The 22,234-nt window shown below is 37.1% G+C and overlaps 3 protein-coding genes across 7 annotated transcripts; 2 read left to right on the forward strand and 1 right to left on the reverse strand.

Moving 5' to 3' along the window:
* The first annotated feature begins 435 nt into the window (after positions 1-435).
* Positions 436-1,575, forward strand: LOC135650904 (HVA22-like protein e). Of its 2 annotated transcripts, XM_065170584.1 has the most exons (5): positions 440-742; positions 872-898; positions 961-1,083; positions 1,173-1,326; positions 1,420-1,575. In XM_065170584.1, the coding sequence occupies exons 1-5, from the start codon at positions 696-698 to the stop codon at positions 1,438-1,440; spliced, it is 372 nt and encodes a 123-aa protein (XP_065026656.1). In that variant the 5' UTR covers positions 440-695; the 3' UTR covers positions 1,441-1,575. The 2 variants fall into 2 exon arrangements, with proteins under 2 accessions (XP_065026655.1, XP_065026656.1); XM_065170583.1 differs by having other exon boundaries at positions 436-742; positions 1,173-1,575.
* Positions 1,576-2,274: 699 nt separating this feature from the next.
* On the forward strand, positions 2,275-11,084 carry LOC135651693 (DEK domain-containing chromatin-associated protein 1-like). 3 transcript variants are annotated; one of them, XM_065172008.1, is made up of 12 exons: positions 2,275-2,724; positions 2,856-2,889; positions 6,103-6,182; positions 6,262-6,321; positions 7,784-7,894; positions 7,984-8,058; positions 8,155-8,232; positions 8,914-9,192; positions 9,309-9,567; positions 10,277-10,374; positions 10,463-10,493; positions 10,645-11,084. In XM_065172008.1, exons 1-12 carry the CDS (start codon positions 2,326-2,328, stop codon positions 10,824-10,826), a joined length of 1,686 nt encoding a protein of 561 aa, XP_065028080.1. In that variant the 5' UTR covers positions 2,275-2,325; the 3' UTR covers positions 10,827-11,084. The 3 variants fall into 3 exon arrangements, with proteins under 3 accessions (XP_065028080.1, XP_065028081.1, XP_065028079.1); XM_065172009.1 differs by having other exon boundaries at positions 9,321-9,567; XM_065172007.1 differs by having other exon boundaries at positions 2,276-2,724; positions 9,306-9,567.
* Positions 11,085-11,597: 513 nt separating this feature from the next.
* On the reverse strand, positions 11,598-21,895 carry LOC135651993 (uncharacterized). 2 transcript variants are annotated; one of them, XM_065172709.1, is made up of 8 exons: positions 21,758-21,895; positions 20,561-20,678; positions 19,551-19,798; positions 18,568-18,687; positions 18,298-18,442; positions 16,973-17,112; positions 16,812-16,847; positions 11,598-12,709 (listed from the first exon to the last, which is right to left on the reverse strand). In XM_065172709.1, the coding sequence occupies exons 2-8, from the start codon at positions 20,634-20,636 to the stop codon at positions 11,897-11,899; spliced, it is 1,578 nt and encodes a 525-aa protein (XP_065028781.1). In that variant the 5' UTR covers positions 20,637-20,678; positions 21,758-21,895; the 3' UTR covers positions 11,598-11,896. The 2 variants fall into 2 exon arrangements, with proteins under 2 accessions (XP_065028781.1, XP_065028780.1); XM_065172708.1 differs by having other exon boundaries at positions 21,734-21,875.
* Positions 21,896-22,234: the final 339 nt, after the last annotated feature.

Below are 22,234 nucleotides of genomic sequence, written 5' to 3' on the forward strand. Positions count from 1 at the left end.
TTTTTTGGGTCAATATATTTACTCTTTTCTGGAAAAATAAAAATAAAAGAATGCATGGTTCAAAATATTTAAATTTAAGTTAATAATAAGAAATTTATATACATAACCATATTTAAATTTTAGTTATATTTAAATTCAAGTTAGGAATGCTGAAGAATCTAATGAATTTTCAATTAACGATTATATCCTAAAGATATTTATTTTTGCCTGTAGCAATGAAGCATAAAGTTTCAAAATAATTTAAATACTTGAGAAATATTTATTCTAATTTGAAAGTAATTTAAATGAACAAAGTTTTACGTTTTCTTCCCATAATCTTTTTCTTTTTCTTCTTTGGCTATTTTGATGCTACTCGTTTTCATTGTAACAAAGTCATCAGCCTACTTGCAACTGAGTCTCCAACTACTGTTCTAAGCCTCGTATACGAGGAACATCTATTCATATTCTTCTTTTAAGAGTCGAAGTTTACTTCATCCGCAACGTTATTTGGCTGCATTCAAACAAAACACCTTTGAGGAATTCTTGGTGATGTCGTCAGCAGAGGTCAAGCAGAAGCTGCCACATCCTCGTCAAGAGTCCTACCCTTACTCGGAAGCTGCCACCTTTCCCTCGTCTTCCCTTCGCCTTTCCATAAATCCTCGGTTAGTCTTCTTCGAGTTGCTCACTCAACCTACCAGTGTAAGAAGTCTCAGGAGATGGGTCATTTCTGGACTTTCCTCACCTCCCTCAACTCCCTTGCAGGGTAACATCGCACCACATATCATCATCTCCTCTTCTTCTTCTTCTTCTTCTTCTTCTTCTTCATTTCGATCTGTAGTTGATGGATTTCGTTTCAAGTTATCAACTGGTGTTTGTTGTGTTCATCATGCAGGCCGACGCTCATGCTTCTGTACCCACTGTGAGTCCTAAGTCCAAACCCTTTTGTTTCTTCCCATGGTCTTTCATGTTTTTGCCGTGCAGATACGCCTCCGTTTGCGCGATCGAGAGCCCTTCGAAGCTGGACGACGAGCAGTGGCTGGCGTACTGGATCTTGTACTCCTTCCTTACTCTCACGGAGATGGTGGCTGAGCCCATCTTGTCTTGGTAACTCTCTCTCTCTCTCTTTCTCTCTCTCTCTCTCTCTCTCTCTCTCTCTCAAGCGGTTGTGCTCAATGGGGTTACATCGAGCGAAGGATTCCCGTGTGGCACCAAATCAAGGTGGCTTTTGTGGCATGGCTGGTGCTTCCACAGTTCAGGGGTGCATCCTTCATCTACGAGAGGTTTGTGAGGGAGCAGCTCAGGAAGCATGGGGTTAAGCTGATGGGATCTCATCCTTCTCCGAAGAAGGTAACGGTCCTCCACGAATCTCCTCCTCCTTCCACTCATGCCATCAAATCATCTCACTGATGGATATATGCCACCCCACCACTGGAGATGCAGATGGAAGAGGAGGTGCACTGAAAGAGGCCGCAGGGCTCAAAAGTCTCATTGTGTGAGAGCGAGCGAGAGAGAGAGAGAGAGAGAGAGAGCGCTCGTGCTGTTACTTCTACTACACTTAAACACACTCCAATGTAATCCTTATGGGCTTCTATTGAAGTGTTCATCGTGGTCTCCATGGCATTCGTGAGAGTGCATGCATCGGTTTGCTGTCAGCTTACGAGGGTCGATGAAGTGGCGCGTGTCGCCGTGCCCGGAAACACTGCCACTTGCAGTGAGAATAGCATCAACAGTTTGAATCGAATTGAAGTCATTAATTACAGTTTAATCTTGGAGAGATTATACATTCTTAATCCCTAATTAATCACAGTAACAAGACAAAGATGCATCATGAAGCTTCTACTCTCCATGAATCAACCACCTGATTACTACTTAATTACAACTGTAATCACTGGACCTATCGAGTTGATAGAATCGATCAGCCCACTGAAACCCAATTTGGGGGAGGACAAAAGGAAGAGTGAGTTTTCGATCGATTAACCCTAATTGAGAAATTGGTCGTGTTAATTTGGGAAGCCCGCCTCCGATTTGGGCGTGAAATTTGAAATCCGGTCGACCAGCATCCGCCAGTCGTGAATTGTGTGTACAGATCCGAATCCCCGGATACATTCGATGTCGTTATCAGACAGGGCTCAGATTGAAATCGATGTAAATTACAGTCGAGTTGCGTGGGTCCCACGGAACGGTAGGATTTGGTTGGTTGGAGTTCAGGTTTCGGTGAATTCTGTTACAGCGGATCAGCATATTTCACCGTCGTCCATAAACCCTCGCTCGTTTCCCACTGGCCACCGTGAACTCTCTCTCTCTCTCTCTCTCGTTTAGGCGGCTTCGTTAGGGTTTGCTGCTCTGATGGACTCCGCAGCAGCGGAGGAGACTAAGAAAGCCGGCGACGGGTCTCCCACCGGAGAGGCGGAGCTGGAGGAGGATGCGGGGGGTAACCTGCCAGCGGTGCGGGCTGAGGCCGGAGAAGAGGAGAGCAAGGAAGAGGAGGAGCAGACGGAGGGGGGCGGTGATGGGCCGACCGAGAAAGTAGTGGTGGAGAAGCGGAAGCGTGGGAGGAGACCCAGGGCTGAGAAGAGCGGAGACGGGGAGGAGGGGACCCCCAAGAAGGAGAGGAAGAGGCGGTCAGTGGCGAGGGAAGAGGCCACCCCTGTGGAGAGGCCGTCGAGGGAGCGGAAGACCGTCGAGAGGTTCTCGGAGATGGCTCTTCCGAAGGCTCCGGTGCCTAAGACTCCGTCTTTCAAGCAGGTTAGGTGAAGTAATTTGTTTGAAGGAACTCGATCTGGCTTCCTACCGTTTTCTTTTCTATTCAGGATATGAATCCTGAAAGCTAACATCTTTTGTCTCTGAGAAAGCTGTGTTTTTGCTGTGGACTTCAGGGTTCTGGAGATAAGCTGAAAGACATACCGAATGGTACTGGCTGACCCCCCTCGAGCTGCATGTTGTTCTTCTTTTCATTATTTTCTCATGAAAGATCACTTGATAAATCTTATGTAGACTGTTAGGCACTAGATGCACCGTGCTTGGATCAAGTTGTTCTAATCTCTCTTAACATATTCGTAGCCCCCATGTTGGTCATGACTTGGTAAGATAAGTTATTGATTGGACATCAAAATACTTACACTGCAGTCGTTCATACATCACAATTGCAACATATGAGATTGTGTCCTTGGACATAATTATGTTTGTAAGATATAGAATACATATGTATTTTGGTTGATTTTTTTTCCTTTTCAATTATGCTTGAACCCTGCTTTACTTCGATTTAATCATAGGTGCTATGCTTGACTTGACAAGAAAATATCGGTTTCACCTTGTGGTTGGTTACACTGGATCCATTTTAGAACTGTTTGGTTGCTGGTACAACCAAGGAACAACCAGGTTGGACAAACCCTTTACATGTAAACTTGTTCTACCTGTCCTGCAACCTAAAAAGATAAACCCAAGCAGGACCAAGAAGAAAAATGTGAACTTACATTAGCATTTAAGTTGGTGTACGTTTGACTGGGTTCGGTATGGTTGGAAGCTAGGAGTTGTCTCATTACAATAACAGTGATGCAAGGGCCTTGATATATAGGTAGAGAAACTTGAAGGTCAACCAACTCTGTTGCTTTTGGACCTTTGATTACTATAAATAGTATGAGGTCATAATGAAGAACAAAAGGGAATAAGATAAACTTTTGGTTTTGGCGACTACTAGGGTTAACCAAGATAGATACTGTATGTTGTAGATTAATCATTGTTGGGATTCTTGTTAATTAAATGTGGATTTCACAGAGTGATAGATGGTGATGCTCTATGCTCAGCTCTCCTCCAACTACATGATTTTGCAACGAAAGCAAAAATGATTGTTAGAGTCTAAAAGAGAATACACAAAGGGGAACAGAGACACTGAAAAGTAACTATTGCTAGCCTATAATTGATGGGTAGAACATATTGTTTGAACAGAATCAATCCTGAATGGTAAGGGAGGTAACTGAAGTAGACTTGATATTTATTATAAGCTCATTAAGAACTAAGACTGGTTTGATCTGGGGCTCAATATCTCAACTTGAGTCTGAGGCAAAAATTAGTTTAAATACATGTGGGAACCTTGGTCTCACTTGGTTTTTAAAATCCCAGGCTAAGCCCACAAAATTCTTGGTGGCTATTCAAATTGCATCACTGTTTTAAATTATTGCTTGGAATATCAGAATTGACTAAAGTCGATAACAAGCTCATGGATTTCATTTGGGACTTCCCATAAAAAATAGCTGTTCTTAATGTGTTGTCAATTGGATTGCTGGACATGACTTCTTTTTTTTTTTTCCAGTTTTTTCTTGTTAAATTTGGTGAATGATTTTGGCATAAAGTCCTTGTCTTGTTAAAAGTGACTTTCTATTGAACTAGATCTTCAGGAGCCTTGGTTTGCAGTGAGAAATGCATGAAGCACTTGCTAGTTGTCTTTTTTATTCATTTTCTCATTTCCATGCTACATATTGTATGTACAGTATCAGAATGGTTGCTCTCTGACACATTCCTATCGTTTGTCTTAGCTCATTTATTTAGATTATATGGGATATTTGGACAGTGTTGTGTTCCTATATGTTTTAGTTTCATTTGTTCAGTATATTTGATTTGGATATCTCAAACATGTGTGTGTGTGTGTGTGTATGTTTTAGTTTCATTTGTTCAATAAAGAGAGAGGATGAGAAAGGTATAAACTTAAAGTATTAGGTTTTTTTATTCAATAAATGGGGGATTGGAAAGGACATTGCTCATGGTAGAATGGTAAATCAGAGAGATGTCTTTTAACTTACAAGTTTAACATTCTTTGCATGTTAGACTAGATTTGAAGGGGCTTCAAAAAGTTTAAGCTTTGGATAATTTCAAATTTATTATGCAACAAAAAACAAGGTACTCTTTGTCACAATGGTTTGGAGGTTCTGGCCCAAACTATTATGAATCACTGTCTGATTTCTTGGAGGTTGAGAGCTTTGGTTATTGATTTGCTATTCTTTCTCTTAAGGTTTAGCTCTTATAATTTTTCACATTTTGATATGTCGCCGACTCTATGTTGAAGTTTGGAACAAATAACTTTGTTTTTCTATATCATAGTGATTCTCCAGATTTTTGTAATGGTCTAAAGTTCTGACAACTTTGGACTTATGGTCTCCTTTCACATAATCCATAGATTCTCCCTCTCTTCAAATTAAAATAAAGTGTGATAGAAAATGATATTTATGTAGGTCAAGTTTGTGATTAGAATATTTTTATTTGAGAATAGAAGGGAAAGAAAGGAAGAAAAAGATAACTATTCAGCTAAATTCTGACTCATGGAGTAAGTCATAAAGGTTTCACACCTCTGCATGATTTACTTATGAATGATAGAATCATATCATTCAAAAAATAATTATAGTCCCACAACTTATACATTCATTTCATTCATTCCTATATTTTATATAAATCATCAGTGCTTTATTCCATGCATAACCATGATAGAGGTCAAAGTTATAATTCAGAAGACAAGAAAGAGAGCAGTGGTGCTTTATACTTATAGGTTGAGATGATGTGCAGTTAACATAAAGTATGACAAGCCTAGCAGAAAAGCTACTCATTGTGATGGGCTTATTAAAGTCATCGAGTTCTGTTGATGGAACAGGTAGTATATACTATATAGCAGTAAGAACATGGTTATGCCATCTCTTGATAAATTCATTACATGTTATAGGGGAGGATGAACATATTCAAACAAAAGTGCACGATGGGAATATGGAATCCATAGGTTTTCATCTTTCATTGTGTAAACTTGTGGCTTCTAAAATAAAGTTCAATTTAGTCTCGACATATCATCTACCGAGATCCATGTAAATAGTATATTCATGCACAACTCTATCCCTTTACAGTGGAAAAGCAGCAGAAAATCTCACCACACTATGTCTACAGCATCAAGTCCTTATACCTTGAAAGGAAAAGTGGTGGAAACACTTTTAGAGGGCACAATGAGAATATAAGGAGAGGGAATGTTAGGTAAAATATAAGATGAGGATATAATTGTTATATGGTTACCAGGGGTGTATCTTTTAATATGTTACCCTTAGCAGCAGACTCTCCTTCAATTTCCACTGATCTTGCCAAATGCTGTAGTTTCTTTCAAGTTGTCAAAGCGAAAAGTTGATGAGAACCTCCAAGCTCTTCATACAGTCCTTTTTGGAAGGAAATCAAATGTAAGATCTTGTTATTACTGGAGTACCTCTTTACATGTGGAATTCTAATTCTATCTATAATAATAGCTTTCTTGTTCAGGCACGTTTCCTTAGGAGAAATATTCTTCAGTTCTCTGGATTTGTTTGGAGCGAGAATGAGGTATCTTGTTCTGCTTACTGTTAATCTTTCAATTTTTACCATGTTGATAATATGTTCTTTGATAACATCTAGTTTGCCAACATTTGGTGTTGTTATTGAGGTTGTATTTGGTTTGGGCTTGTTTGATTATCATTGAAATAATGAACAGAACCAAATCCTTTGGGTTTCTGATGTGCAGAGTGAAACTGAACCAAGAACAAAGAAACCAAAGCATGTATTGTCTCTAGCTGTTCCCATTCTTAATACCGATCTTGCAAATTATGATAAAATTAGTTGGATACCTATACTTACCCATCAAAATTTCTATTAACATGGATTCCCACAAAACAAAAGGTTGTGTTTTGATCACTTTTTTTTTTGTTTTTTTTCTTTCAAGGTATAAGGCTTGATGTTGCAGACAGTGTGATGAGCTTTTCTGCTGCTTTTCCACTGTGTGAAGTGAATAGAGTTGTGCATTTAGATGGATCTTGGTAGATGATTGTAGAGACCAAATTGAACTTTATTTAGAAGAAGCTATAAGTATTGACAAAGAAAGGTCCAATTCTGTTGATTCCATTTCAAAGGAGATTTATGACAAATATACAATCTATTGATAGATCTGTTGCTACTCTAAACTTGATGATTTGCTCTTCCATTTATTCTACTTGAGTTAAAGGAATCCAGTATTACAAATCTGAGTTCCCTATTTACCTATGCATGTATGATCAAAATTTCTCGCTTCTGACAAAGCAAGCCATCTTGGAACATCCTAAGTACACTTATGATAAAAAATTTTCAACTTAGATGACTTACATCCCAAGAAAAAACACTATGTTTTTTGCTATATCATGTGGTGAGAATTTGAAGCAAAGAATCTTTCCTCAGTGGAGGAAAACAATTATGATCACTAGTTGTTTACTTGAAGCAATTGGTTCATATTTATCGTTTTTCACATTGACAATTTCTTGTTTCTCTTTCATGTACTGCTATCAGTAACTTTTGAGCACTAGTATGCATATTATATGGTTATTACCATCATAAAATTGCTTTTTTGAACAAATACTCTTGTTTCTACCTTTGCTTGATGTTTGAAAGTTATGGATGAACTTCGACTATGTGTTTAAATTGCTTAGTTCAGATGGGAGAACTATGCTTTGTGTAAATATTGTGATTAGAGTGCTTTGATATTCATCTGAAGCATGGTTTGTCTTATCAGTCTGTATCGGTGTGCTAGTCGTTAGTATGGTACATACTAACGTACCAACACATGGTATAGTGGGGTATATTGATAGATTGATATGTACCGTCCATACCGATCTCTTATCGAATCGGTATGTATCGCCCATACTAGGTAGTATGTCAAGGTACGATGAACTTTGGTCTGGAGTATATTTACAAGGATGCCACTAGTGGAACACTTTAGGGACATGCTAAGTTTTATTGTTAGGACCTTTATTTGTGACTAGTGCATTGTTTTGTTCAGGAAAAACAGAGGGCAAGAATTAAAGAAAAGCTTGATAAGTATAATAAGGAAAGGTTGCTTGATTTCTGCGATCTACTTGATATTCATGTTGTCAAGCCCTCTACCAAAAAGGTAAATTAATAGAAATAGTTTTTCCTGGAGTCAATAATCACATACATTCATCTATCTTAGAGAGTTTATCTGAAGTTTTTTTTTTACAGGAAGAAGTCATACTAAATTTAGTAGAATTTTTGGAGTCTCCTTGTGTTACAAGAGATGTAATACTCACAGAAAAGGTGAAAGTTTTGAGCTTAGCTGCAATGTCTTTCTTTTTTGCTTTTAGCTATCAATATAGAGTGCTGCAAAACATCTTACTGTCACTTTACTTTTAGAAAGGGAAGAGAGGGAGGAGGACGAAGGGAAGCACTGATGCAACATCTGGAGAAGGATCTTCAGATAGAGGCAGTAAGGTTTGTTTTTCAGTATTACTAATTTCTTATTTGTGCAGAATATTGAACATGTTAAAGGAACAATTGGTTCTTGAATGCTAAGAACAAGTCTACTAGTATCCTTCTTTGTCTTTAAGCATTTAGAACAATCCTGAATTGTTGCCAAGTGACATCCCTTTTAATGCTTATCAAACACCAGTATTGCTTGATCTTTTTTTTTAATATTGAAATGCGTCATTTCTCAAGAAAATAACATGTTTCTCTGGACTCATTTAAAGTTTTAGTCATGCATTTCAGTTCTACTGTCAACCATCAAACTATTGTTAAACTCAAACAGAGAAGTCTAGAATATTGGGAATTGTGGTTCTTGATATTGTTTGATAAACTATAATGCCATCTTGTAATTGGAATGAGATTACAACAATAGACAAAAGTTTCAATAATGAATAAATGCAGCTCGTTTGGCATCTTTGTTTGATCCCTGGAAAGATTGTATGGGGAAGAAAAACAGACCATTGGATGTTAACTCTGCTTAATTTAAAATTTTTGATCAATTTCTTCATGAATAATCTTAAGTTTTGACTATGTGATATCAATATTCTCATGCAGATTTTATTGATCATTCTGGCTAGAACTTTTTCTTGTCATAACTCGACTCTCCGCATAACTATTTAACTCCACGTAGCACCTTTTGATGTTCAGAAACAAAGAAAGGGTCACAAGCAGTCAGCTGAAGACGAGAATGAAGATAATGATGAGGGTGCCTCTGTCGACACAAAGGAAGCACTAAATGATGATGATGATGATGATGATGGTGATGATGATGGTGAAGATGATGGGAATTCACAGGAAGAGAATGGCCATGATAACAGTGAGGAAGAAGCTGAGGACGGAGAGCAAGAGGAGTCTGCTGCAACTAATAAAAGATCTGCTGCTAAGCACACGAAGAAGACTTCTGAGCCATCCAAGGCAAAAAACAAGGTTTCTCCTGTTAAATTCACCCCTTCCAATTAAAGTTCTTCAAACCTGCTTTAAGTATGTCTGGTGAAGATGAATCAAGTTCACCCTATGAAAACAAAATGGGTTCTTACTAGGAGATCAACGAGCAGGGCTCCAATGCCTCAACAAAAGATAAAACCACTGTAAGAAAGGATTCTGCGAAGGATTCTAAAACCGCATCAACTTCTTCTCCAAGAAAAAGCGTTCCTGTGGATGACAGTGACTCTGGGCATCCTTCGATCTCCAAAAGCAAACAGAAGGGCAGAAGGAAAGGCCGAGCAAGCGAAAAACTTCCTGACAACAAGGAAAACACTAGCAGGAAAAAATCTTATAAGTCAGATTCAAACGAAAAACAAGGTAGCTTTTCGTTATATACACATATAAATACTAGATAGTTGGTTATTGTATGCCTTAATTTTTGTATTCTGGCTAAACAAAGATAGCATGCAACCTTTCAAGAATTGTTCACAAATTCTCAGTTTGCTCATAAGCAACACAAAGACTACTTCATACATGTTATTTTTTCAGATATTTCATGACAAGTATTAAAGTGTTTTTTTTCTATCTTTTTACCTGTAATTCTTTCGAAGTGATCTTACTCTAAAGAAGAATACATATTTTCTTTAAAGTGCTTCTTTCAAAGTGATCTTAATCCATTTTTTCTCAATCCTAATGATGTCAGTTTCAGATATTGGGGTATGTTGTTTTTTCCGCAGATTTGACTGCCATTTTTTGTTTAATTCAATTTAATAGACATATTTGCTGCTGATTTCCAATTGCCATTCATCTTTTTCAGAGACCAAAATATGATTTGTTGTTTATTATGATGTAGTGTGCGTGAAGTAATTGTGGTTGGCTTGAGCTTATTGTAAGAAAGGTGTGCTGGTGAATGGTGATGTTTTAATATGGATAATAGCATATTGATGGAAGAATAATTTTTGATTTCATTTGTCTGATGCTGACTAATATTATTGAGATGCCTATTTTGACTCAAATGTTGCTAATTATTTGCCCATTAGCTGCATTCTTTACCTATTATGAGTACCTTTTCTCGTCATGAAACTAGGAAAAGTCAAGGCAAGTAAGGCAGCTAAGAGTGGACCCAGCAAGGAGGAGTTGCATGCTGTTGTCAGTGATATATTGAAAGAAGTGGATTTCAATACTGTGAGGAGCTTTTTAGACTTGATCCTCGATGCTCCCCTTCCTTTTTCACTTGTTATTACTAAGCTGTCGAATTCTGTGTGGGGTGCAGGCAACTTTGGCTGATATTTTGAGACAGCTAGGTACGGTAAAACTAACAATAAGATGAACATATAAATAATATAGATACATTACGTTATCTGATGGAATTAGTACTTATTTGTGGTAGATCTTTTTGATTCTGCATTACAAGCTAGAATGACATAGTTGACGCTAAAATCTGACCGTGTACAGGAGCTCACTTCAAGATGGATCTGATGGACAGAAAAGCAGAGGTGAAGCGCATAATCGAAGATGTCATTAACAGTATGTCTGATGACGACGATGAAGATGGTGAGGAGGACGAAGGCGGTGCGGAGGATGCCAAGGAGGAGGACGACACAAAGGAAGATTCTGACGGAGACGGTGATAAGTAGCATTGGTCAGATGGGTGGACAAATTTGCACATTACTTGTGCTTGTTTGGCTTAGCACTGACATGGGTAGAGATCTAACCATTTCATAGAAATGCCTTCTCATCTGCTGTCTGTGGTAGATGTGTGATGTTGTTCTACTATCATTGTACGATAGCCTTTGTTTCTTTTGTGGAATATTTCCTTTAGCTTTTTGGAGACTCCTCTGACTACAATGTGTAATAATCAGCTTTGTTGTTTAACCTGTCACTAATTAATGTCAGTGTTAGAATGTGTTGAAACTGATCCGACCACGTATTTTCCAAGTAAGATTTGTCTGAACTTTTTGATCGAGATGGATTATCCAATTTTGTCTGAGGGGGTTTGGCCTGATGTGACCGTCAGTCGCTTCATGAAGGGCCTTATGCTGTCTGTTGCCTTCCTTGTGAACCGGCTATAATTACACAAAAATATGACCAAAGGTTTTATTCGTGCATGTCGACCATCGTTGAAAGGGAAAAACAAAGGATATATTAGAATGGTGCTACATCTCGAGTTGAATAGCATCATGTATTCCATTTATATAATGAAAAAGAAAATTAATTTTAAAAAATTGGTAAAAGTAAATCGATGGTTGATTGAGAGGAACTTTTGATCCAGAATGAATTCAACCGTGTTACCAGCCACACCACACTCACACTCTGGTGTGTGGTTGACCCTCAACACGAGGTCAACCAATTTGAGTTGAAAAAAGCCAGACACACGACTTAAACCAGAACTGCAGCAATCGACGAGATTTCTAGGAACAGCCGTTCTACTTTTTTTATCATTCAATTTCTAAAATCAGTGTTGAACGAAGCAAACTTTTACATCATTGTGCTGTATGCAATTTCTACGAATAGTCATAGAACAGCCGTTCTACGACTATTGTGCTGTATGCAACATCATGGCCAAATGTACATGTTTACAACCAACCGTATAGAAGCATTTCAGGTGTGTGTATATGACATGGTAATCTAAGCTCTCTCTCTCTCTCTCTCTCTCTCTCTCTCTATGCATGTGTTAATCAAGTACATGCTTTCACCAACAAATCTGTTATTGTCGTGCCAATGGAGGTGGCACCATCGGAAACGGTGGCTGTACAAGACGATTGCCCGCCTCCAGTCCCTGAAAGCTGTAGTATGCAGTCCGAGGACTTGGATTTGAATGCATGCCGAACATTGGATAGCTTGGGAGAGGTGGTGGAGCTGAGCCATAATTGTATGGGACGTGAGACATAGGTCCAGCAGCAGCCTGCATGAATTGGGTGGTGGCAATGGCAGTTGGTGGTGGTGGTGGTTGTGAAGGTGGCAATGAAGTTGATGGCTGTGGCAGCAGGGGCGACGGCTCCAAGCTCGGGCTTGAATGAGTCACAGCAGATGCTGGCTGTAGTGATTCAGGATGTGGAAAAGATGGCATCGGCAGCTGAAGGAGAGAATCCGGTGGTGACGGCACATGAGAAGGCGCACTGTTTGGTGTCTTAAGCCTCTTACTATCAGGTGCGTAATCTTCTCTATCAAGCTGACCAATCATGCTCTCTGAGGCCAGAGAGGAGAGAACAAAGCTTAGCATTTGGGCAGAGGAGGCGGATGATGTGAGTTTTGCCGCCATTGCAGCAGCTGCTATTTTCCGCTGCTCCGCTTCAGTATGAGAAGAATTACTGTCAGTTATGAGAGGTTCTTCCTGGGTGCCCATGGGCGGAGTTATTTGTGCTGTATCTGCAGAGCTAGTGGTTGCTTCAGGGATAAAACCAGAAGAGGTATCAGAGAACGCCAACGATGACTCCATTTGCCTCTGCTCGGCTGGGGGTTGAGCATCATGGATCTGTGCAGATAAGCTACTTGCTAGCTCGTATTGTGATTTGGCAGCCTGGAATACAGATGATTAGTTATGACATCAAGAATTAATTTGGATGACCTACTAGGTAGGTAAGAGCTCGATGATAAAACATGAGAAATAAAAAAGTAACTTAAGTTGTCCTATTAAGTTACTTTTTTATTTCTCACCTATGATGCAGAATCAAACTTGGCTTACGAAAATACATTTACTAACATGTGAAAGATGAATGACAACAATTATTTTCCCAAAGGAAAATGAAGAGAGGTAATGAGAATTAGCTAATTATGTAGTGCAAAAAACATAACAGATACATCAAGTATAGATAATGAGAACTAGAATGAACACCTATTCTTCGACAGTAATGATTCTTAAAGAAGGCAATTATGTAACAGACTGACAACTATATCTAAGCTTGCTCATGTAGTACATATTCCCCCTCTTTCAAGTGCAGATTACGATTACATCTCTATTGTACCTTTGCAAAGTACCCTAATATCCTATATATACCTCCAAAATGGAAAATAGGATATATATATATATATATATATATATATATATATATATATATGCTCGTGCAAATCTTAGAGACCTCCCTTTTGTATACTTAAGAACTATTTAATACCCATTTGCCTAAACCCAAATTAAAAATAGGCAACTATGATCAGATAATCTAAATCCCCATAAGTAAAATACCAATTCATATGGCCAACTCTTAGGGGCATAATCAGGACAGAGTCAATAGGGATATATAAGATATTCACACTTCTGGAGAGGTTATAGAAGATATTAATGCACTCTCAGGGTCACACCAGATTATTTCCACTCAAACATTAATGGATATTTGACTCATGGGACATTTTACTTAGCAATCAGGAGGGATCCTGCCTCGTGTTGCTTCAGAACTTTTAGTTAGCTTGCATTTCACAGTGAGAGCTAAGAAGGACAATGATGCAAATCCCTACAGCTAAATTCATGATGCAAGGCTTCCAATAAAATTGATTCACATGTCACTTAATATTTGAACTTCATATCCCAATAAATGCAAAGTGGATAAACAGCTTGCATTCCTTTATTTTAGAGATATTTTTTAGGAATCTTAATAGAGGATAAGTTTTCAATCATTCTAAAAACCATTGAAAATGAAGAATTAGTGTTATGTCACTAATAATTTCTTAATCAGCCTATTTATGCATTTTGGTGCAATAAATCTTCTGTGAAAGCCTGACAATTTTCATATGAAAAATAAAGAGACTACTGGTGTAACTTCCACATATAACTTGTTGGAAGGGAGAACGGATGATTTTCCTTCTAGGTCTGATGCAACCAAAGTTGTCTAAATGCCTACGATCATAGTCACCCTTTGAAAGGCTAAAGTGGAAGGCCTAGGTGCATGGGGAAGTCCCTTACCAAAAAAAGGCTAACTATACTACAAGAATAAGATACAATGACATGCAGAATGGCTATAAATCAAGCACAAAAGTATATTTAATAAATCCACATATTCCTTTTTGTTACTTATCATCATGCAAATTAAAGAACTACTTTAGCACATTGCACTACACAAAAACAAGATTCCAAATTCAGAGACCAGATGGACTGTTACACATCGATTAGTATACACTGGTCTAACCAAAGGACCAGCACAAGATCACACAGGTCAGTACTAGTTTATATTTAGTTTTTCTTTTTTCATGATGATACTGAGAAGTACAACTCAGTGTATTATTTGGTATGCTAAAACATCATACTAGTCTGACTAGTTGTCAAAACCAGTATCACACAGTGATTTAAAAAGCGCTAGACGCCAAACGGCGCCAAGGTCCAAAAACGCCCAAGGCGCTAGGCGCTCGTCCGAGCGAAGCGATGTGCTAAAATATAAAAATATATAATATAATTAATAAAAAAAATAAAAAAATATAAAAAAAATATATAATATATTTAATAAAATAATATAAAAAATATATAATATAATTAATAAAAATTAATAATATTAAAATTAAAATAATATATTATTAATCTATTAACAATATTAAAAATTAATCATTTCAAATAAATTTAATAATATTAACATTTAATAGTATACAGTATACGTATACTGTTAAAAGGAAGTGTAAAGGGATGCTGAGCCTGACCGAGAAAAAAGGAAGCGGCAACGGCGACAGCAACGAGCGGCGGGAGGCGCGAGCGGCAACGACAGCGGCAAGCAACAGCAGCAGGAGCGGGAGCGGCGAGCGGCGAGCAACGAGAGCGACGATAGGGACATCGTTTGCGAGCGGCGAGCAGCGGGATCGGGATCGGCAGCGACGAGGGTTAGGGTTCGTTTGTCACTTATATCAGTTTTAGTTAGTTCGATTGAACCAACTAACCATCATAGACCGAACCATACCTAAAATCCTGGTTCGGTCGCCTTGGTTAACCCAGGCGCTCGCCCGAAGCGCCCAGCGCCTGGGCTCGGGCGAGCGCCCAGGCGGCGCCTATTTGAAGCGCGTCGCCTGGGAGATTAGCGAGGCGCTCGGGCCTCGCCTAGGCGAGCGCCCGAGCGCCTTTTTAAATCGCTGGTATCACAATGAGATTTAATACCTTGCACAATATTATAATTATTGTCATGTTTTTCTTTTTTAGTAAAACCCTTTTTATCCTTTATCAATGTTAATTTACAACAAGCAGAAACAAGCTTAAGGGCCTATAGATCAGTGCCAGGCCTATACAGGTACTTGGCAGGTGCTTGGCTTTGACAGTAAAGGCACCAAGTGCCCAGATAGTGGGGTAGCACAATGAACTACATGGACTTCCTAGATACCTAGGCAGCTGATGATGACAAAACTGGATAACGTATGTGGAGATGCTCGGTTACTTAGAATAGTAGCCCAATTAATGAGGCTTTATGAATTGGTCTATGGACTAGCACTAGCAGCCACTACCTGATTCATTGAGAATCTAAGGAAACAAAATAATAATAATAAAATAAAAGTTGCAGAAAACTTATCTTTTCAACAAGAACATGCTTCTATATGGAATCAGTAGAAAAGGTGTTTAGAGTTGATCTCCAGCACAGAATTCCACTTATTCTACATGGCTTTTACAATTAGCGAAAGATTTAACAGACTACCATTGCCATGATTTCCAAATGTAGTTGAGCCTAATTAACACAGAGTGCTCAAGTTGAGGACATCAAGTTAAAAAAACTATTGATCTGGAGGAAAAAGAAGATAACATAAAGAAGACATCACAATCGTCATATTTATATTTTTAAATTAAAAATTAACTTTTAGTCATTTGTAATCATGGTTTTAAATATGAGCACGAATGGCTTGCACAACCAGGTATTTACCAGTGCATTTGGTGAAGCTCAGTATTTATTTCTTTCAGTAATGCTGAATGGTACATGTTGATTCACCATCCAACATACTGCTACCATACCAGTTCAACTGATAACCAACATTTAGGGTGGACTCACCCCTTTATTCACCAACAGCAATTATATTAATCTTACAAGAAACTCATTTTTCCATAGTTATGTATTAATCTGTCTAAGACTAAGATTTTCCATATGGCTTCCATCTTACGGCTCTTACCAACGAGACAAAGGATATAACCTGCATCAACTCTGCTTGTTAATACAACTAATTTCATGGTCTGAAATGAACCTCTCCGATTTTTCAATCCTTCATATATAACTCCGCTAATCATGGATCTTAAAAAATGGCAACTCATCTACAGAAGTCTGGACCAAAGATATTGCATAAAAAACATGTTAAGGAAAACACAGGATTTGCATTCAAGGAGACAAACAAGTATTGCATAAAGCTTCCACTGTATCTAGCTTGATTTATCAAAATTTAAAGAACTATCAGATATGGCAGTCATATGGATTAAACTTAAAAATCACGTTTACCAAGTAAGACCAGCAAGCACCATTTGACTAAATATGTATGTGTAAGGCTAAATTTATCTGTCATTTTTCTAGTTATCATGTGTTCACAAGCAACTGATTCATCATCTCAAAAACCTGGACTAAGCTACATTCACCGAATTAATGCTTTTCAATTGATTAAGGAACAGTACATTAACAGAGCATTAATGGTATGCCATTCTTACATGAAACAATACTGACAAAGTGCAGGAAGAGTACCTGAAGTTCATGGCGAACTTGTTCGATTTTAGTTTCCTGATAACCAGTCGAAAACAGAATGAAATTGAATTAGAAATTCGTATCTAAATGGAGAAACTTCAATAAATTGAAAGCTGTCATAGGTCAGAAGTACAATGACATATGCCAGTGATCCACCTCACCTGTTCATGAAGTGCCTCTCTTAAATACGTAACCAATGTTGCTCTGGATAACTCAGCTGCTTTTAATTGCTCTATGCACTCTCCTAGTATGCCGTGCTGCTTCTGCAACTCCCGTGTAACTTCAGATTCATTTTTACTCCCTATCCATTATCCAGAATTGCTCAAAAGCTCCATGTAGGAAGCAAAAAATTGAAGTTGAATACAAAAATTATCTATAGATATTAGGCATGCCCTGGAACAATATTTGACATTATTCAGCAGCACAGTACAATGACAACAAAACCAAATATATGGAAGCAACAGGAGGCAGAAGACTGCAAACAATCTATTGATGTGGCATGGACATGGGCACAAGATAGAGACAACTTGAGATGCTGATATAGCAAATACTAAATACATAGCACAAAACAATGCAAGCATAATAAAAAATATAATTTTACTATATATTATATATTTAAATTAAACTTGTCTAATTTAAATAATCTATGATCAGAAGAAGCAAGACCCCAGTCACCTAACTATTTAAAAAAACCGTTAATGGAACATTATGGGGACTAACTTCATGTTCTGTAAAAACTCCAATTTACATATGCATCCCTCGTATGTGACACATCCATCAGTCTTGGCAGATGTCATGCACAGTAAATACCATATGTCAAAAAGTTAATTATAACGATATATATGTCCTGTATATGTCATCATGCTCTGGCATATATCACAAGTTAGAATAAATATTGAACAGATATCCTCCATGTTAAACACATAAACGATATGTATTTTAAGTGTTTATGCTCCACAATATCTATCATTCTTTTGTAAAATGTAAAAAAAAAGAAGGACAATGGTGCTTAAAAGAAATTGATCCGTCATTCATGAGAAATAAATTTTCAGATACAGTGAACCACACATAATAGGAAGCTCAATATGACAAAAGACTTGATTTTTGGTAAAGAAAGCACCTTCTTGACATGGCCTTCAGAACAACAAGACAAGAATTATTGTTGGTGACAGATAAAGCAAGCAGTTGATTGCTGGTGAAATTGTCAAAAATTCATCACAATTGATTATTTTAAGATGATCTTAACAGAGGAAAAAAAGGAATCCTACTCCATTAAAGAAATAAAAATTGAGAACAAAAAAGAAGGAAAAAAGAGTAATAAATAAATCAGCATGTTCTTTATCAAACTGTCATAATACTTTGATCCTTCAATCACATACAGATTTATTTACTCTGCTGCAACTGATACAAGCATAATGATATAAAAAGTGCACACATAATGTAACTTAAACATTTTGAAGTAGATAAGAAAGAACGTAACATGTACCTAATTTATCATCACTACAGAATTCCTTTTCGAGTTTGTCAACAATGCTGATAGAACCTTCACATTTTCTAAATAGAGCTTCTTCATCGTGAACATGATCATAGCTTAAGATGATCTTCTGAAGAAGTTCACCACTACATTGCTTCTGTAATATCCAACATGAAAAATGTTTTAAAACATGAAAGGTCAACATCTTACATGATGTCATAAACAAATTTGTAACCAGCAAGGTATGTGTATACAGTTTTAGTTACAATAAAAGTTTCTTACCAATTTGCAGTTACTGGAGTTTCCATATTTATTTCCATTGTCAAGCTTTCTTCCCAATATCTCTTCCTTGAGAAATTGTCCACGAGAACCAAAAACCTTACGTTCTTCCCATATGTCAACCTGTATGGATTATTCATTAATACAGAGCATAAAAGTGAACTGATGAGATGAAATAATGCTGAGATGGATATGTGCAGTCTTTAGAAAACAGCAATAGAATAAGAAATGTTTATATCTATGAACAAATAAGTGTAACTGATAGAAGATACAATGAGATCATTGCTTAAAATGACACGATCATGGCTAAAGAAGATTTTTTTGGTTACACAAGGCCAGTCTACTGGGATTGATGCTAGAAGGAAAAATATAGAGAGACGTAAGAAACTTATTAGAAACAACAAGAGTCGATGACCTCTTAGTTTGACTAGTGATATAGACCAAAATAGAGATCAATATGGGAAAAGATTCATGTAGTCAACCCCAAATAACTATGACATCATAATTTCTTGTGTTGTCAATAATTTCATTTAAATAACATTGACAATGTTTAAGTCCCACACCAGTAGAAATTTAACAATCATGCTAGGACAAGAAAGAATTAAAGAACATCTGTACTTCAAGCCCTCTGTAAATAAAATGTACCTTCTACATGGGCATGCAAGAACAAGCAAAGAATTGGCATGCATGTAAATGTTCATAGTAAGTAACTGCCTAGAATATCCAAATTATAGCTACAACAAGTCTAACATTCTAATAATATGCAGTTTAAACTGGTAGTGCATCTTCAAACATGTAAAGTAAAATCATAGAAGACCATGCATATTCAATTATTAAATATAAGCATACAGGCATTCACTTGCAATCCAGGCACTAAAAAGAACATAAAAAATTGTATCATATGATATCACGGCATCATGCTTTTAGATGATAGTATAAGACAGAAAATATATCAAGAAAAATAAAATTTATTCATTTTAGTTTACCAATCTTAGTGCAGCTTTCCTTCCAAAATCGCCTCCATTATCAAGTACATCAGTTAGAGCATCAGGAAGAACTTTCAAGAATTCATTAATGAACTCTGAACCTGTCCGCCGGCTGTTCTGCAGAATATCATTAGCAAGATACAGAAAAGATACTCTCTTATCCCTTGGAGAGCAATGGAATTGCTGGTCCCATGTTTCCACAACTTGTTTTGCCTTGTTCCTATGGAAGATGCACCAATATGATAAAGCTTGTTCCGAGTCAAGTATGTTCTATCAAGATTAGTACATGAATGCTAAAAACAAACATAGTCTGAACTTTGAAGTCTGAAGTCTTTAATGATGATCAAAGACTTCTCGCCAAAAAAGTAAAGGATCTTAAGGCTAGACTTGGGTCTCAAAAAAATAAAAATAAAAATGGCTTGAGAAGTACATTGCAGAGGAGAAGATACGTAATTCTGGGAGATACATGCAACAGATAGAAGTGAACACTGAACAGCATTTCAAAAAGACAGAATATCCAATTAATTCCATTGAAAACATTGCATGACCAAAATACTTGTAACCCATTAATCCATTTGAGATTGGTCCAGAAAAAGAACTCCCAAGAAATAAAATTTATCCTTTATCCTAAATGCTTCATGTTTGATTATATATATAGTACTTCTAAAATTCCAATAGTACACTAATTAACCCCATAGTCCATGCAGTCCATATATTTCCTACTTCATACTTAATGTAGTACAAGCATGTGAAGAAACCATGGAGTTTTGGAAGTTCTAGCATAACTAGTTTAGTAATCAGCATCTTTCAGTTTAACTTCCATTGGCTATATTATTAAGGCCCCATGAGAAACTTGCAGGACTAATAGATGCACAACAGCACAATGGCAACCATCACTGTATATAAACAAGAAACACTTCCAGGCATTATAGATATGAATATTATCATTAAGTGCAAACTATTAATTCTTGTATTAGACAAATTAACTTAAAAAAACAACTGAAGGATACTTTCTATGCTGTGCTGTGAATTGTTAAGTTTGGCAAGCTTATCCACCAAAATCTGCATATTAAATGATCCATTCATTGTTATTGATCTCAAGTTCAAAAACTTGATATGCCAGAAAACCTACAAAATGAGTTGAAAAGATCAGGGTAACATGATGATGTAAAGAAGAAACAAGAGGTGTACTGTAAATTAAAAAAAAAGATTATGTATTTATCATAAACATATAATTGCAAATCCTGGCCATGCATCAATGTTCTTCCGGGAACAACCTTATCAGAGAGAATAAACCCAACATAAACCAGTTTTGAAGTGTCTAAGAAGTGTCAAGGCTAAACTCAAATGTCTCAGTAACATTGTTCAAAGTGACAACAATTTTACCATACGGCAATAACTAATTACACCTAAAATTTAACTAGGCACTATAGTGATTAGATTCATAGAATTGACTTTATTTTCTAGTACTAGACATAAATCAGGGTGTTTCATTGAGAATTCAGATGGAAGGATCCATGTCATCTAGGATCTCACTCAGAAAACTCCTCCCAGATTCTACCGCAAGATTAGCTTCAAGAGCTCCATGTAGGCTAACATAGACCTTCAGATTGAAAAGCAGTAACAGAAAAACCCAGGTGGATATTTGACTAACGTTTGGGGAAAAAATCTTGACTTCCAAGGAAAGAATGATCGTCTGAAATTTCTCAAGTTGCTATAAGCAGTATTACAACAAAATGTAACCAAATGGTGCAGTATGCACAACGAAAATAAATAAATACGGTTATCAGTAGCCAAAAACCCTAAATGATTGCAATTCTCATCATCAAGTGGTAATGGATGGCCATCTGCAAAGCCATCCAAGAACCCAACTTCTTTTTTCCCATCATCCACAACCATCTTTTTTCCCAATTAATACACGCCATCTACTTCACTGCCATCTATCAGCACAACCTCTTCGCATCCTACAACAATCGCAAGCCAACATGGTTTGAGAGTAACCCTCAGCCCAAGACCACTGAAGATGCCAAATTTGGTGATTCTCAGAAGAAACACCATCCGAGGCCAACAAAACCCGTTCCCCTTGATGAACGAATCGAAAAGACAACAAGAAACTGAAGAAAGGGCAGGCAAGAGACCAAACAATTTCGTCAAAAAGTAAAAAGGAAGCAAAACCCCCGAACCAGAGAGTCCATCGGCAAGCAGACCTGCAAACTCTAGTTCCGGCTATGGAGGAGCCGATCAAGAACCATGAATTGTCGCATTCTTGGTCGATTCGGCACCGGAGGTCGGGGTTAGGGTTTTGCCCTTCTCAGGCAAAGGTGTGGCGAGAGGGTTCGGGTTTTGTTTGTTATTATTATTCGGGTTTTTGCATATGTATATATTCTTTAGTATAATGACGCATTTGCCCCTACCACATCTTTATAGTGTCAAATTCAGGTTAATCACTATTAATTATGGATATTTGCAATTATATATATTATATATATAATATTCTTAATGCATTTATCATTATATCGACCAAATGAAATCAATAAATGCTAAACTCAAAATTAGATGGAAAAATAAAAAAAAAATTTATTAATTTAAGAAGGATATGTATGTAATTTCGTCTTAATTTTTTTTTTCTAATAGGAGAGTGCAAAGATTTTAAGGGTTTCCGATTTTTAATTATTTATTTATTT

The sequence above is a fragment of the Musa acuminata genome, chromosome BXJ3-10, assembly GCF_036884655.1.
Source record: "Musa acuminata AAA Group cultivar baxijiao chromosome BXJ3-10, Cavendish_Baxijiao_AAA, whole genome shotgun sequence".
Lineage (NCBI taxonomy): Eukaryota > Viridiplantae > Streptophyta > Magnoliopsida > Zingiberales > Musaceae > Musa > Musa acuminata.

Coding starts and splice junctions, on each gene's coding strand:
- LOC135650904 (XM_065170583.1), top strand. CDS start 696: ATGGGTCATTTCTGGACTTTCCTCACCTCCCTCAACTCCCTTGCAGG. Junction 899..960: donor CTCATGCTTCTGTACCCACT/GTGAGTCCTAAG, acceptor TTTGCCGTGCAG/ATACGCCTCCGTTTGCGCGA. Junction 1,084..1,172: donor GCTGAGCCCATCTTGTCTTG/GTAACTCTCTCT, acceptor CATCGAGCGAAG/GATTCCCGTGTGGCACCAAA.
- LOC135651693 (XM_065172007.1), top strand. CDS start 2,326: ATGGACTCCGCAGCAGCGGAGGAGACTAAGAAAGCCGGCGACGGGTCT. Junction 6,183..6,261: donor TTTTTGGAAGGAAATCAAAT/GTAAGATCTTGT, acceptor TTTCTTGTTCAG/GCACGTTTCCTTAGGAGAAA. Junction 8,233..8,913: donor CTTCAGATAGAGGCAGTAAG/GTTTGTTTTTCA, acceptor TTTGATGTTCAG/AAACAAAGAAAGGGTCACAA.
- LOC135651993 (XM_065172708.1), bottom strand. Junction 18,688..19,550: donor GGAAAGCTGCACTAAGATTG/GTAAACTAAAAT, acceptor TAATCCATACAG/GTTGACATATGGGAAGAACG. Junction 18,443..18,567: donor ACTCCAGTAACTGCAAATTG/GTAAGAAACTTT, acceptor TGGATATTACAG/AAGCAATGTAGTGGTGAACT.